Below are 14,446 nucleotides of genomic sequence, written 5' to 3' on the forward strand. Positions count from 1 at the left end.
GACTTGGACAAACAAGGGAGGAATGAGTGTGGGGAGCATATTCCAGAGACGGAAGTACTGCTCCCTTTGTCCTTCAAATTGTCAAAGGCAGTGAAATGAAGTTCTTGGGTTAATTCCCCTTCAGACCAGAAGTCTTGGTTGTGTCATTCAGCTCATTGGCAAGTCAGTGGCCATTGAGGTGATGTTTCAAATGTTGAAACAGTCATTGGGGGGAAATCATGTCCAGGCTGTAATGTGAGTGATTCAGTTGCTTGAAGCTACAACCATTAATGGTGGTCTGCAGAACAAGGGCTTTGTGCATCGACACATTGTCTTTGAGCAACAGCACATCTTCAGTCGCCATCCCTTTAGCACTTGTCCTTGCCGGCATGCCAGAATTTGTACATGAGGCTCGCCTGATATCCCTATCTGTGATTGTAGCCTCGTGAGGCCTATAGTCAATCCATATGATTCCCTTAAGCCTGGTGTTTGCTTAGTGGTTAGGGTGGCGGCTTTGGATCCTAGGGTCCTGAGTTCAATCCCCGTTGGCCGCTGAATTAATACACCAGGAGGTTGACTCAGCCTGTCATCCTTCCGAGGTCGGCAAAATGAGTACCAGTGTACTGGTAAGGGGGACACTGCATCAGCGGCATGGCCGTGTCCCAACCAATGATGCAACCAGCAGCCACAGGCTGCACGAGAGAGAGTGAGAGGGAGAGAGATATTCCCTTGACATCCCAGAATATCATGGCCACAATGCTGCCAGCTGAAGGTTCAGTGTTAATTGTATGTAGTAGTATCTACCACCACATGGATTTCAGTGTTGTTTTAGGACAAGGAAATTTTACAAAGGAGGAGGTCATTCGGCCCATCATTCCTGCACCACACCAATACCAGATTTAATAAATCCCTTAATACCCCCTTCCCTTTGTGTGCAGCCTTTTGGCTGCTACTACACTGGTACTCATTTTGCCGACCTCAGAATGATGACAGTCTGAGTCAACCCCACCTGGTGTTAATTCAGCGGCCAACAGGGCTTGAACTCAGGACCTAGGATCCGAAGCCAACACCAGGTTACCTCCAACACCAGACCTCCATTGAAACCATATTTTGTCAGCAGTTCTCAGACATTTCATTATGTGGGCTGGATCCTCATTGAACAGTTCGACAATGTTGAGATGATGCCAGTGGTTACAGTTTGTGAGTGTTGAGGATTCATTAGGATCCATCTTGCCAAGACCTCTGGCACAGAGTTGGGAATGGGCATAAGGAGTCGGGGTGGAATGAGTAGAAATGGGAATGAACTCAAGGCAAGGGCAAAGAGGTGAAATGGCTGCAATTCACAACATAGGGGAAACGAGTGTTTTGTTTTGTTTTTGGTGGGGGTGGGGAAGAGCAGTTGAGTAGGAGCTTAACACAGACCTTCACACTTAAGACCCACACCTCTAGGAGTTGAAACATCTTGGATATCCAACAAGCTGAATACCATGAATGACCCCGACGTTGAATGAAAGCCGATTACCAAATTATGTTGATACTTGTTCTGCTCTGATTTTACGAAAATTATCTACGTTAAGACTGTAGCTACACCAGAAGGTCCCAAAAGTGAAAACAGAAATCGAATAGAACTTGAGATAGCCTCTTGAGGAGGCATGGAAGCCTCCCCTCGGTGCAATGCATTCCACACGGACCGAGGATACAAAACCTTCAAATTTCACAAATCTTGATGCAACCGAGTGTAAATCAACCTTGGTGACTGTGAAAAGTGAAAACAATTTAAATTGAACTTTAAAAAAAAAACCATTTTTTGAAAACCCCTCCTATTGACAGAGTCAAACGTCAGGGTCTCATGGGCTGAGCAGACCAATCACAGTGATGATGTAAATGTGAGGAGGAAGAGGAGAAAACAATTTGAAAACCCCTCCTATTGACAGAGTCAAACGTCAGGGTCTCATGGGCTGAGCAGACCAATCACAGCGATGATGTAAATGTGAGGAGGAGGAGAAAACAATTTGAAAACCCCTCCTATTGACAGAGTCAAACGTCGGGGTAATTACAACATGCACACATGGAAAGATCACACCCTTCCAATCCGAACATACCTACTATTCCTGCCAACATCCCTTTACCCCTCAACCCCAACTATAGATAGGTACCTCTCCAATTAAATTTTAAACCCATTACAATTTCATACATCAACAGCTGCATGAAATGTCCATCTCACTTTTGTCCTAACTCTTCTTTCTTTTTATGTTTTTGTCCAAACCACCTCCTCTCAAGTGCCTTTTGTAACTTGATTCGGATGCTTTGACACTTTTCTCACAAAGGACTCGCTGCGTTCCTTTGTCATTTCCAGAGCAGTGCACCCTGCGTGCTTTTCCTCGACGAGATTGACGTCGTCGCACCACGCAGGGATGGTGCTTCAAAGGAGATGGAACGAAGGATTGTGGCACAAATCCTGTCCTGTATGGATGGTGTGTGTGACGTCGTTTCATCATTGTGCATTAAGTTTGTAATTTCTGCTTCACAATGGTGTGAAGTCACCAGTTGGTGAATACAGACGTGTTAATTGGCTTTAACATGCTGTCATTGCATAAGCGCATTGTTAGCTGTAGGTAATCTGAAGTCAACGTGTTACCTTCTCATGATTTGCAGCAGAGATGGAAAATGTTGTCACTGTCATCGTGCCCGGTTCCCAACCTCAAACCTTTGTGTTGTTTATTTTCAGGCCTCGCGAGTTTGCCAGTAAGTTCGCCGGTGATGGTTTTGGGGGCGACAAACCGGCCTGATGTTATTGACCCTGCGCTACGGCGTGCCGGGCGCTTCGATCGTGAAATCTGCCTTGGGATCCCAGATGAGGGAGCCCGAGAGAGGTCTGTGCACACAGCAACATTGCACGACACGATGTTCTCCACATCAACAATTAACTACCCGTTTTCTTGTGCAGGATACTGTCTGTGCTGTGTCGTACCGTAAGGCTCCCTGATGACATCTGCTTTAAAACTCTTGCTCAATTAACCCCGGGCTACGTCGGTGCAGACCTCCAGGCCTTTTGCCGAGAGGCTGCCATGTGTGCTGTAGAGCGGGCCCTACAAGAACAAGATGGACCTGCAGAGGTGGGTTTGCTGAATGTATCCATAAATGTTTCCAAAGAAAAAAAAAAATAGATGTCTGCGATTGCAAAGCAATCGCCAAAAGTAAGTACCCCCTGGCACCCACTATCTAATGATGTCCATTTTATTTTATTTTTTTAGACCGCCACATGACCTTCACCTTCAGCATTTAGGGATGGACTGCAAATTAAGAAAATGTGTCCCCATCTACAATCGATCCATAAAACTCAACATCATGAAAGTCGGAGGAAAATTAGTAACCCTTTGAACCCTGGCGGCCGGTTTACCGGCTGCTATTCAAACCTCCATATACTTGAGCGGCTGGATTTTTCTCCAGGGAGCCCAAGGTTTGGGAGCCGAAAGTCCAAGGAGCTCTCAGGGTTCAAAGGGTTAAACTTATGATCGAAAAGGTGTTTTTCGTTCATGAGATCAACATCTGAAAAAAGTAGGTCCAGCACATAGAACAAATATATCGGATGCGCAACTTCAGGACAGATGCACTATGATGATGCAACATTTTTGGAACGCCAAGTGGACTGGGATTCCGCATTGGCAAAATTGATCGATGACAAAAAAAACCTTTTTTTTTGTTATTTATTTTATTTTTCAGACCGCCATTTGAAGTTGACCTTTAACCCAGAGGGGAATGATGTAAATTAAGCATAAAGTTTCCTTGCTCTAGGCTATCTAGAGAGGGCAATTTTGTTCTGATCAGACAAATTTTGGATGAGTTTTGGTGAGAAATGTTAAAATGTCTATTTTTAATAGGGATGACGAGTATCACGGTCAAGGCAGAGCAGAAACTTGGTGCTATCGGACCTCGCCTCTTAAAGGGAAGAGGAGGAGGATGAGACCGCAAAAATTAGGACATGGTCAAAAATTTTTTTTGTCAACCCCACATACGTTCTTTACATTTATTTATGCAAAATTTAATTCTGAAAGTACCAGTCAGATCGAAGATGTTGCTCGGAAATTGGCAGAAAAAAACCAAACCTAAACGATGGTTTAGTACACCTTAGGGAGATGGGGATCGAAGATGTTGCTCGGAAATTGGCAGAAAAAAACCAAACCTAAACGATGGTTTAGTACACCTTAGGGAGATGTCTTACCCAGAATGCCGAAAAGCTCGGGCTTGGGGGCAGTAGCTCATGCCCTCACCAAAGTTTGGAGATATAAGGATCCTCAGAACCACTGTTTAGTAGATCCTTCTCTGGGTGCGAATCCTGGACCTTGACCCAAGCGCAAGATAAATCATTGGATGCTATACCTACACTCCATTGCTTCGCAAAGTCCTGAACATTTCTTTGCAAGACCATATCACTAACAGAGATTACTATGATTCTCTTCCCTGCATCTCTTCTCTTGTGAGGCAATGCTGACTTCGCCTTGCTGATCATGTGATGCACCATGAAGAAACAGCAAAGAAAGTCCTAATTTGGAGGTCCGAGGAACCCCGGAGAAAGTGGCGTCCTCTCACAGCTTGTGACGTCATCAAGAAGGACACCAGCCTGAGTGGCATTGATTTAGTCGACATGAAGTCGAATCGAGAGCACTGGAAAGATCTCATAATGTCACCACGTTAAGTGGATGTCATAAGAAGAAGAATTAGGTTTTGTATTCCGAAGTTTCTTCAATCTGTATTGGTTCCAAAAGAATTGTCATGTCACCATTAGAATGCTAATAAAAGACTATTTGGCTTGCTAATAACGACAAGTCTTAAGACGACCATGGTTCACGAGCGGTATTTGATGATGTAGATTGTTTCAGAAGGATGAGACAATGTGATAATGTTTGACCAAGTTATAAAAATGATTAACATGATGTGGTACGAGTGACGGGTTATTAGCTGCAAAATGTCGAAAACCCGGTTTCGTTCAACAACTTTAAAAATTTGACCTTTGCATAACCTTTAAAGGTCACAAAACAATGTTGTGGACATTAAAATAAGGAAACAGGATACGTGTTATAGCTTATTGGAGTTAGTTCGTCGAAGAAGGTCGAAAACCCAGTTCGATTCCCACAACTTTGAAAATTTGACCTTTGTGACCTTTAAAGGTCAAGGATTATGACCTTTGGTGCAAAACTTCCTCTGGAACATTCCAGGAACAATATAACGTCATATAGGCTATATGGCATTTCGCACTCCTCGGATTATCCATACTTTGATGAAATCAGCGTAAAAACAAACTTGAAGGGGGCACCACGGGCAAGGTGTTCGAGATAGAGAAAAATGGTTTCAAGACTTGAGGTGGGGAATGACCTCAAGATTATGCATAAAAAATATTGTCATCCTAGCTCTCAAAGTTTGGGCGGTCATCTGATTTTTATGTCAAAATTCGAAATTTTCTAAGTTCGTGACCTTGTGACCTTGACCTTGGGATGAAAAATCGAGCTCCATGGGGCTATGCAGGTGCCATTGGGCTAACCAAATACCGAAACCACTGCCAGATTCGACAAACCCCTCGGAGAAGATGGATTTTTATGGCAAAATCGCAATTTTCTAAGTTCGTGACCTTGTGACCTTGACCTTGGGACGAAAATGAAAAATCGAGCTCCGTGGGGCTATGCAGGTGCCATTGGGCTAACCAAATACCGAAATCCCTGCCAGATTCGACAAAACCCCTAGGAGAATATGCAAATTGAAATCGGCTAACCCCTAAAAACACGTTTTTTGGCGTGGCTCCGCCCATAACATTTTCTGGTTGACTCTCAATTGCCTTTGGGCTCTTTGAGATGCATTAAGCCTGGTGTTTGCTTAGTGGTTAGGGTGGCTGGCTTAGGATCTTAGAGTCCTGAGTTTTAGCCCCGTTTGCCACCGAACTAACACCAGGTGGCGTTCACTCAGCCTGTCATCCTTCTGAGGTTGGTGAAATGAGCACCAGTGTACTGGTATAGGGGCACAGCATCAGCGGCATAGTCACGCCCCAACAAAATGATAGCTACCTGGCAACCAAGCCACCATGTGCAAGAAGAAGAAGAAGATGGGTTGATCGGAGTTATCATATCTGGCTTGCGTTTCCAAGGGAATGCTATCAGATTAAAAGTTGACATTGTGTTTCAAAGGCAAGTAATTCAGTACGTCATTTCGGTGACATCAATAAGATGGCTATCCTATTTGCTTATATAGGGATGGAAAATATCTCCAAAGTATCTTCAGGGATGCTTATTTATTCTACAGATTGTCATTGGCAGCACTAAATTTTCCCTTGCAATGGATATGCGCAATTCGTGATCGTATTATAAATATCACATTGCTTTACAACTCAATACAACCGAGTACATGAAATCGTCGTCTTTGTTCATATGCAGCATAAGGCTGCGGGGTAGCATCGTTGGCTGAGGGTGTGGCTGTGCCACTGATGCCCTCTGCTGGTTAGGGCAGGAATTTCGAATTTGTTCACAATGCCGGCGATAGCTCGCTTGTTCTTCAAGGACACCGTGGGATATTTAACGTGCACCGATGAATGCTGGCTGTTGGGACACACGTTTGACGTCCATCTGAGGGACGACACATAACATTGATGAATCACCGTGCCTGTGAAATACTGGGATGACAGATTGGAGCTGGGTCGGAATTCCAACCCAGGCTAGACAGCTTGTAGGTGAGTAGTGCATGCAATGAATCTTTCATAGCTTGTTAAAAATCAGTTTTAAATACAATGGTTTTATGAACGAAAACTCGGAGGGGAAAAAATATGATGATGTGGTTGCTTTGACAACTGTTCAAATGAACGTTCTTTTATCAGCATCCAGCTTCAGTAAGGAATGGAAGTGCGTTGTACCAGAAATTATCCTCCTGTTTTGGGGGTTTAAAATACAATGAACAATCAAAATAATTTCCGGGCTCGTGATTAAAAGCATCGCTTAAGCCGCTGTCACACCTTGACGATTTAGCCAGCGTATGGCGATTGATGAAAAATTTGTTTTTTTGAAAAGAATGAAAAATGATGATTGAAAAAAAAAATGATGAAACGCTGGCACGTATCAAATACGTTATGGGTACGTTTTGTATACGTTAAGACAATGCTGAAAAACACTGCCATAAGTCGTAGTACGCTGGCTTTAAACGTTGTACTTTTGGGTTGTCCTCAAATTTTTGCATGCTTGAAATTTTACGACGTATGCCGGCGTATGACTCGCACGTTCCGCTATGCTGGCCATAAGTTGTAGGCACGTTATGCGATCGTTGACACACGTCGACACATGCTACTTGTAAGTTACTCATAAGTTGAAACACGTCGAGGTAATGTTTAGCGTACCCGAAACTTATTTCTAACCTATGAGTAACGTTTTGTAAGCACGCTACACGGACGTTGTTCACACTTCGCAACACGTTACTTGAAAAAGACGAAGACGTATTTGACGTCTTCAGGACGACAACAGAACTTACTGAACGCGTTTCTAACTTAGATACCGTATAATGGCGTATTGGCAGCGATTAGGGGAATTGGTATATACAAAGGGGCTTCGCAGGAGGAACCCGTCTGTTTTTTTTAGACTTCGTGGTGAGTACATGTCCATGTCATTCCGAGAGATGGAGGATACGGCAACGCTGAGACGACAATACCTACCTGTCCTCGAACATCAACATGACCTCATCGAGTTGACACTGTACCAGTTGCGTGCCAATAGAGCCGGGAGAAGAAGACGTGAACGAGGGAGAAGGAACTGGGTGGGACCATGGATCGGGAGGTGACGCCATTACGGCATATATGACCAGCACATGGTGGAACTCCGGAACGAGGACCATGCATCCTTCATCAACTTCCTGCGAATGCCCCCAGCGATGTTCGACGAGCTGCTAGCCAGAGTGGGTCCAAGGATAACCAAGCATTATTATTAAATCATTTCAATAGTCCAGTGGAAGCGATTTAACTCGTTCAATGAAAACTATTTCAATTGCCGAGCACCAGCGTCCAAAAACAATAGGCGAGTGACAGCCATTTATTAAAAGTGAAGTTGCAGCCTATGAATAGAAAACCTCATGTAATCGTCGACGATACGCTGCCACGTTATGCATACGTTAGACTATCGTTGGGCATAGATTGTGGACGCCTAAAACACACTAATCAATCTTTGGTATAACTTATGTATAAGTTATCGAAGCGTTCTGTGTTCATTACTAGTACATTATGCATTTGTCCAAGTCGTTTTGAATACTTTAAAAACTGAAACAAAAAATAGTTCATCGTGGGAATGAGAAAAAAAAAAATAGCTGAAAAGAACATCGAACAATGGTGCAAAGTAGTCTCCTATTCGTTGACGCAACGAGGATCCATCATCACCCACACCCTCCCCATCACGCTCACCTACTACTACTGACATGGACCTACCACTACTACCAATACTACTACTACTACTACTACTACTGACATGCTCACCTACTACGACTGCTACTACTACTGATACTACTGACATTGACATCTACTCAACATGGAGTCTGGAACACTGACGGGTTCCTCTTGTGAAGCCCATTTGTAGATACCAATTCCCCTAAACGCTGCCAATACGCCATTATACGGTAGATGTAAGTTAGAAACACGTTCAGTAAGTTCTGTGGTCGTCCGGAAGACGTCAATCAAATTCGTCTACATACGACAATGTGCATTTGAGATACGTTACTCATAGGTTCAAAGCACGCTACTCATAGGTTAAAATTAAGTTTCGGGTATGCTTAACATTACCTCGACGTGTTTCAACTTATGAGTAACTTACAAGTAACGTGTGTCCGACGTGTGACAACGATCGCGGAGCGTGCCGAGAACTTATGCCGGCGTATGCGGAACTTGTGAGCCATACGTCGAGTACGTCGTAAAATTTTCAGCATGCTTGAAATTTCACGACGTACTAGACGTACCACGTAATATGACAGCGTACTTCCTCGTTTTTCAGCGTGCTCCTAACGTATACACAACTTACCCATACCGTATTTGACATGTCCCAGCGTTTTACACACATTTTTCATAGGTCGGCATACGCTGGCTAAATCGTCTAGGTGTGACTGCGATGTTGGCACTTCCAATTTTCAGGCGGTTATGATTTAAATCGGCGTGCGGCAGGTTTTTAATACAGAACGCCACGAGTTCGTCGGCGATATGTGCAGCGCGCTATGCCTAAGTTAAACTATCGTTGGGCATAGGTTGTGAACGCCGACAACAGGCGAAGCATTCGTTGGTATATGTTATCTATAACACAACGAAAAGTTCTGTGCCCGTTACTAATATGTTATGCATACGACCAACACGTTATGAATACGACCAAAACTTAAAAAAAAAACCTCAAAACTTCAGCGTACACCAACGTTTTACATACATTTTTATACGTTGCCATTGCTGGCTAAAACGTCAAGGTGTGACAGGGTCTTTATAGAGAAACCTCAAGCCAAAATATCCTGCTGCCAATTTCTGTGCAATCCTCCATTGTCCGTCATGACCGTACATAAATGTGCGACGACCAAAACCACTGGTGCCAGGTGTAATTGATGAACAACTTCATTGGATCAAAGACCTTGGAGATCCTTGCTGTGGCCAAACAGAACTGCCGGCCATACTCCGTCGGGAAGACTTTTGTTCCCTTTGTTATTTGAGATTTGGAAACTTCTGCAGGAATTTCCATTTATATCCTGCACTTGTTTTCTGGTAAAACTGTTTTTGTTTAAAAAAAAAAAATTTTTTAATAAAAGGAGCTTTGTTTATTGTCTTCCTGCTGTTTGAGGTTCAAATAGTTCCCACAATCATGCCGTGTTCCAACGATTAGCAAAATTCCTTTATTTTACATCGCTACCAATTCACTCGAAGTTGAATATAAAAGTTTTTGTTTTTTTTTCCTTCTCCTTGATCGATTGGAAAATTTTTAAATGTTGAAATTATTGTTTGTTCGTGTGGAATGCATTCATTTATTTCCAATTCCCTCTGCCTGTCTGTTCAAGCGTGGGGAGTTGGAGAAAGCGCTGTGCTGGCTGCGAGCTCCTCAACCGCTCTCTCCATCCGCACTCGATGGACTGCGTGTGCAGTTGATGGACTTCCAAGTTGCTTTGCCACGCGTGCAGCCGTCAGCCAAGCGTGAGGGCTTTGCAACCGTGCCCGACACAACTTGGGACGATATCGGTGCCCTGGATTATGTTCGGAATGAGCTTTCGTTGGCCATTCTAGTAAGGACTTGCTGTACCTGTGTTCCTTTGTACAAACAAATGTTCAGTTTACTGTGTAAGGAGATGTTTACCGACCTCAGATAACATAAAGGTTGCCTCAATAAAATGTACTATATATATATATATATATATATATATATATATATATATATATATATATATATATATATATATATATATATATATATATACATTATCTTCTTGTTCTGCACTGCCTTATGGGTAACAGCTGACTGATGACGTGCAATCATTCTATCACAAGCTAACAATATATGTTAAGTACGTCTGGTAGCACTCAAGATCACCTCTCTCTCTCTCTATCTCTCTATCTCTCTATCTCTCTATCTCTCTATCTCTCTATCTCTCTATCTCTCTATCTCTCTATCTCTCTATCTCTCTATCTCTCTATCTCTCTATCTCTCTATATCTCTATCTCTCTATATCTCTATATCTCTATATCTCTCTATCTATATCTCTATATCTCTATATCCCTCTATCTATCTATGTATCTCTCTATCTCTCTATCTCTGTCTCTCTGTCTCTCTGTCTCTATCTCTATCTCTATCTCTCTATCTCTATATCTCTATATCTCTATATCTCTATATCTCTATATCTCTATCTCTCTATCTCTCTATCTCTCTATCTCTATCTCTCTATCTCTCTATCTCTCTATCTCTATCTCTCTATCTCTCTATCTCTCTATCTCTCTATCTCTATCTCTCTATCTCTCTATCTCTCTATCTCTCTATATATCTATCTCTATCTCTATATCTCTATATCTCTATATCTCTATATCTCTATATCTCTATATCTCTATATCTCTATATCTCTATATCTCTATATCTCTATATCTCTATATCTCTATATCTCTATATCTCTCTCTATATCTCTATATCTCTATATCTCTATATCTCTATATCTCTATATCTCTATATCTCTATATCTCTATATCTCTATATCTCTATATCTCTATATCTCTATATCTCTATCTCTATCTCTATCTCTATCTCTATCTCTATCTCTATCTCTATCTCTATCTCTATCTCTATCTCTATCTCTATCTCTATCTCTATCTCTATCTCTATCTCTATCTCTATCTCTATCTCTATCTCTATCTCTATCTCTATCTCTATCTCTATCTCTATCTCTATCTCTATCTCTATCTCTATCTCTATCTCTATCTCTATCTCTATCTCTATCTCTATCTCTATCTCTATCTCTATCTCTATCTCTATCTCTATCTCTATCTCTATCTCTATCTCTATCTCTATCTCTATCTCTATCTCTATCTCTATCTCTATCTCTATCTCTATCTCTATCTCTATCTCTATCTCTATCTCTATCTCTATCTCTATCTCTATCTCTATCTCTATCTCTATCTCTATCTCTATCTCTATCTCTATCTCTATCTCTATCTCTATCTCTATCTCTATCTCTATCTCTATCTCTATCTCTATCTCTATCTCTATCTCTATCTCTATCTCTATCTCTATCTCTATCTCTATCTCTATCTCTATCTCTATCTCTATCTCTATCTCTATCTCTATCTCTATCTCTCTCTCTATCTCTCTCTCTGCTATTTATATAATTTTATGCCTCCACAGCCGAAGGCACCGAAAGCATTGTGTTTTCCAGCTGTCCATGCGTGCGTAGCACATTTTCGTAACTGCGTGAACGACTGAATAACTTGTGAACTACTGAAGGGATTTCAACCAAACTTGGCTCAAGTATGGACTGTGATACAAAGATGAACCGATTCGGTTTTGGGTTCAATGGATCAAAGGTCATGTGCCTTTTTGATAGTCATTTTGCAAATCATAATTCAAGTTAGAAGCATCTGAAGTTTTGCCTCTCACTCTCTCTCACGTGGCCATTAGTTTTGCATGTGACCTTTAATTGAGATCAGACGTAACGGTGGGTTGACATGTAACATGAACAGAGTCATATCCATCGACGCATTCTCGGCAAATTATATTTGTGAGTTCTGTTAATGAAGTCCATACATTTTATTGAGACAACCTGTAGATCTCTCTTGTAGAGAAAAGAAAGGGTTTACAATTTGCTCTGTATAATTATTTTTGACTTTCAATCAGCTTGTCGTGACTGCAGGTTGTTAACGTAATCTGGTAAATAATTTATGCGTTCTCAATTTCTGCTCCTCCACTGCTGAAGGTTACCGGTCACCCGTCCGTCTGTTGTGGGGTTTTTTTTTTTTTGTTTGTTATCTTGCCAAAACGAAGTTTTGCAAGATATGTTAGTCAGCTTGTATGTTTTTTTTTTTGTTTTTTTGTTTGTTTGTTTGTCTGTAATCACGAATAAAAAAATTCTGCAGAGCACAGTTATCATCAGAAATTTTTGTAACTTCGCATATCAGAGGCCTATAGAGGTCCCTTTCAGTGCACAAAATTTTGAAGGTCAAAGATCAAGGTCACTTTGGCGCAAATCAGGGGAGTCGACGAAACCCTTATTTTTTGAGTAATTTTGATCGGATCGTCTTCAAACTTCATGGGAATATAGTTCATGGTCTGGCGCTCAGCTGATTAATTTTTGATGGCGATTGGCCTTGACCTTCATGGTTAGCACCTGAGGTCAAACATATTTGACCCCAAGGTCAAATTTTCAAGTTTTAGGAACCATATCGTGTAGTACCTCAAATTTAACACCTCGATGAGTGCTTTCTAGATATGTCAAGCTTGAGACATTATGGCGTCATTTGGTGACGTTATGAGGCAAAAGCATATTTTTCATGGTTACTCTGTAGAACGATTCTCATCGGAATCTCTCGTAGGCTGATATTCCTCAAGGAGTCGCTCCTGGTGGATAGCAGCTCTGTTCACCTCAGTGTGACCTTAAAGAAGTCACACGTGGTCACCTTTTGGCAAGATACGGGTCACCCTGTGGGTGACATTGGTTTATTTTTTTATTAAAACGATAACTTGTGAACCACTGAAGGGATTGCAACCAAACTTAACATAAGTATGGACTGTAATACAAAGATGAATTGATTTGATTATGGGTTCAAACGGTCAAAGATAATGTGCCCTTTTAATCATTTTGCAGAACAACTCAAGTTTAGAAGCATCTGATGTCGTCTCCCTCCTCCTTCTCTCTTTTCTGTCTCATGCACTCTCATGTGATCTTTAATTTATCATGTGACCTTTAATTGAGATCAAACATAACAATGGGTTGACATGTAACACATCCATCGACACATTCATGTCAAACTCTGTTTTCTAGTTTTGAGATGTTAAACGGTAATGCAGTTCTGGCAATGTACGAGGTAACAAGATAAACTGACTTGCTCTATGTGTAGTTGCTGTCACCAACTACATTGTCATAGAGCACAGTCCCTATAAATTGGACAGCTTGCAAAAATTAAAACGTTGAGGGCATTAAAATTGTTTTTGCGAATATGGAGAAATGTGAAAATTTCCAAATGCAGCAAGTTTATCAAACCTACAAATACCATCTGGAAATCAACAGTCATGCTCAGGACTAGGAAAATGATTTTAAAAGTTGCTTCTTTATAGCCAAAGTTGATCAGTTTATTTTTTATTATTTTTAAATACAAGGTCAAAGGCTCGTAATGGAGCGAGCGCGCGTGCACACACACACACACACACACACACACACACACACACACACACACACACACACACACACACACACACACACACACACACACACACACACTGATGAGACAAACACTTGACACAGCCACTGAGCTTGGGGTAAGTGCCATCACTTCCCAGGATACTCTGGGTACCAGTGACGCAACAATGGCACCGCTTTTCTCACTGCATGTTTCCTCCTCCCCATGGATGCCGACCGATGGGGGATTGTCCGTGCTCTATGGGGGAAGTCTTTGCTATCACTTGGCCGGGGTTTGAACCAACCCCCCGCCTCCCCCAGACTGAGCGGATGCTCCAACCATTAAACCACCGTGTCTGTTTTATTTTTAGTATCTAATGAGTGATACAAGTCTAATGGACCTAACTGTGGTGCGTGCTTATGTGCATCTGTTTTGTAGGCTCCCGTGCGACATGCCAAACTGTTTCAGGCTCTGGGACTATCCAAGCCAGCTGGAGTGTTGCTTGCTGGACCTCCTGGCTGTGGGAAAACCTTGGTGGCAAAGGTAGGGCTCCAATAAAAAATGTTGCCAATTCGAGCAAAGACCTAGCAGTCTTCAATGGCGGCAGAAGAG

General features: G+C 42.0%; 1 protein-coding gene across 4 annotated transcripts in view; it reads left to right on the top strand.

The window, feature by feature from the left end:
- Nucleotides 1-14,446, top strand: part of NVL (nuclear VCP like) — a 65,772-nt gene that overhangs the window by 42,752 nt on the left and 8,574 nt on the right. For all 4 annotated transcript variants that reach the window (XM_085855929.1, XM_085855928.1, XM_085855931.1 and 1 more), the window contains 5 exons: nucleotides 2,336-2,453; nucleotides 2,708-2,852; nucleotides 2,927-3,095; nucleotides 10,021-10,242; nucleotides 14,273-14,377. In XM_085855929.1, the coding sequence (XP_085712055.1) occupies nucleotides 2,336-2,453; nucleotides 2,708-2,852; nucleotides 2,927-3,095; nucleotides 10,021-10,242; nucleotides 14,273-14,377 (759 nt within the window). The remainder of the gene's footprint in view (nucleotides 1-2,335; nucleotides 2,454-2,707; nucleotides 2,853-2,926; nucleotides 3,096-10,020; nucleotides 10,243-14,272; nucleotides 14,378-14,446) is intronic.

The sequence above is a fragment of the Eptatretus burgeri genome, chromosome 15 (genome assembly GCF_056783735.1).
Source record: "Eptatretus burgeri isolate ZD-2024b chromosome 15, Ebu_testis_v1, whole genome shotgun sequence".
Taxonomy (NCBI): Eukaryota; Metazoa; Chordata; class Myxini; order Myxiniformes; family Myxinidae; genus Eptatretus; species Eptatretus burgeri.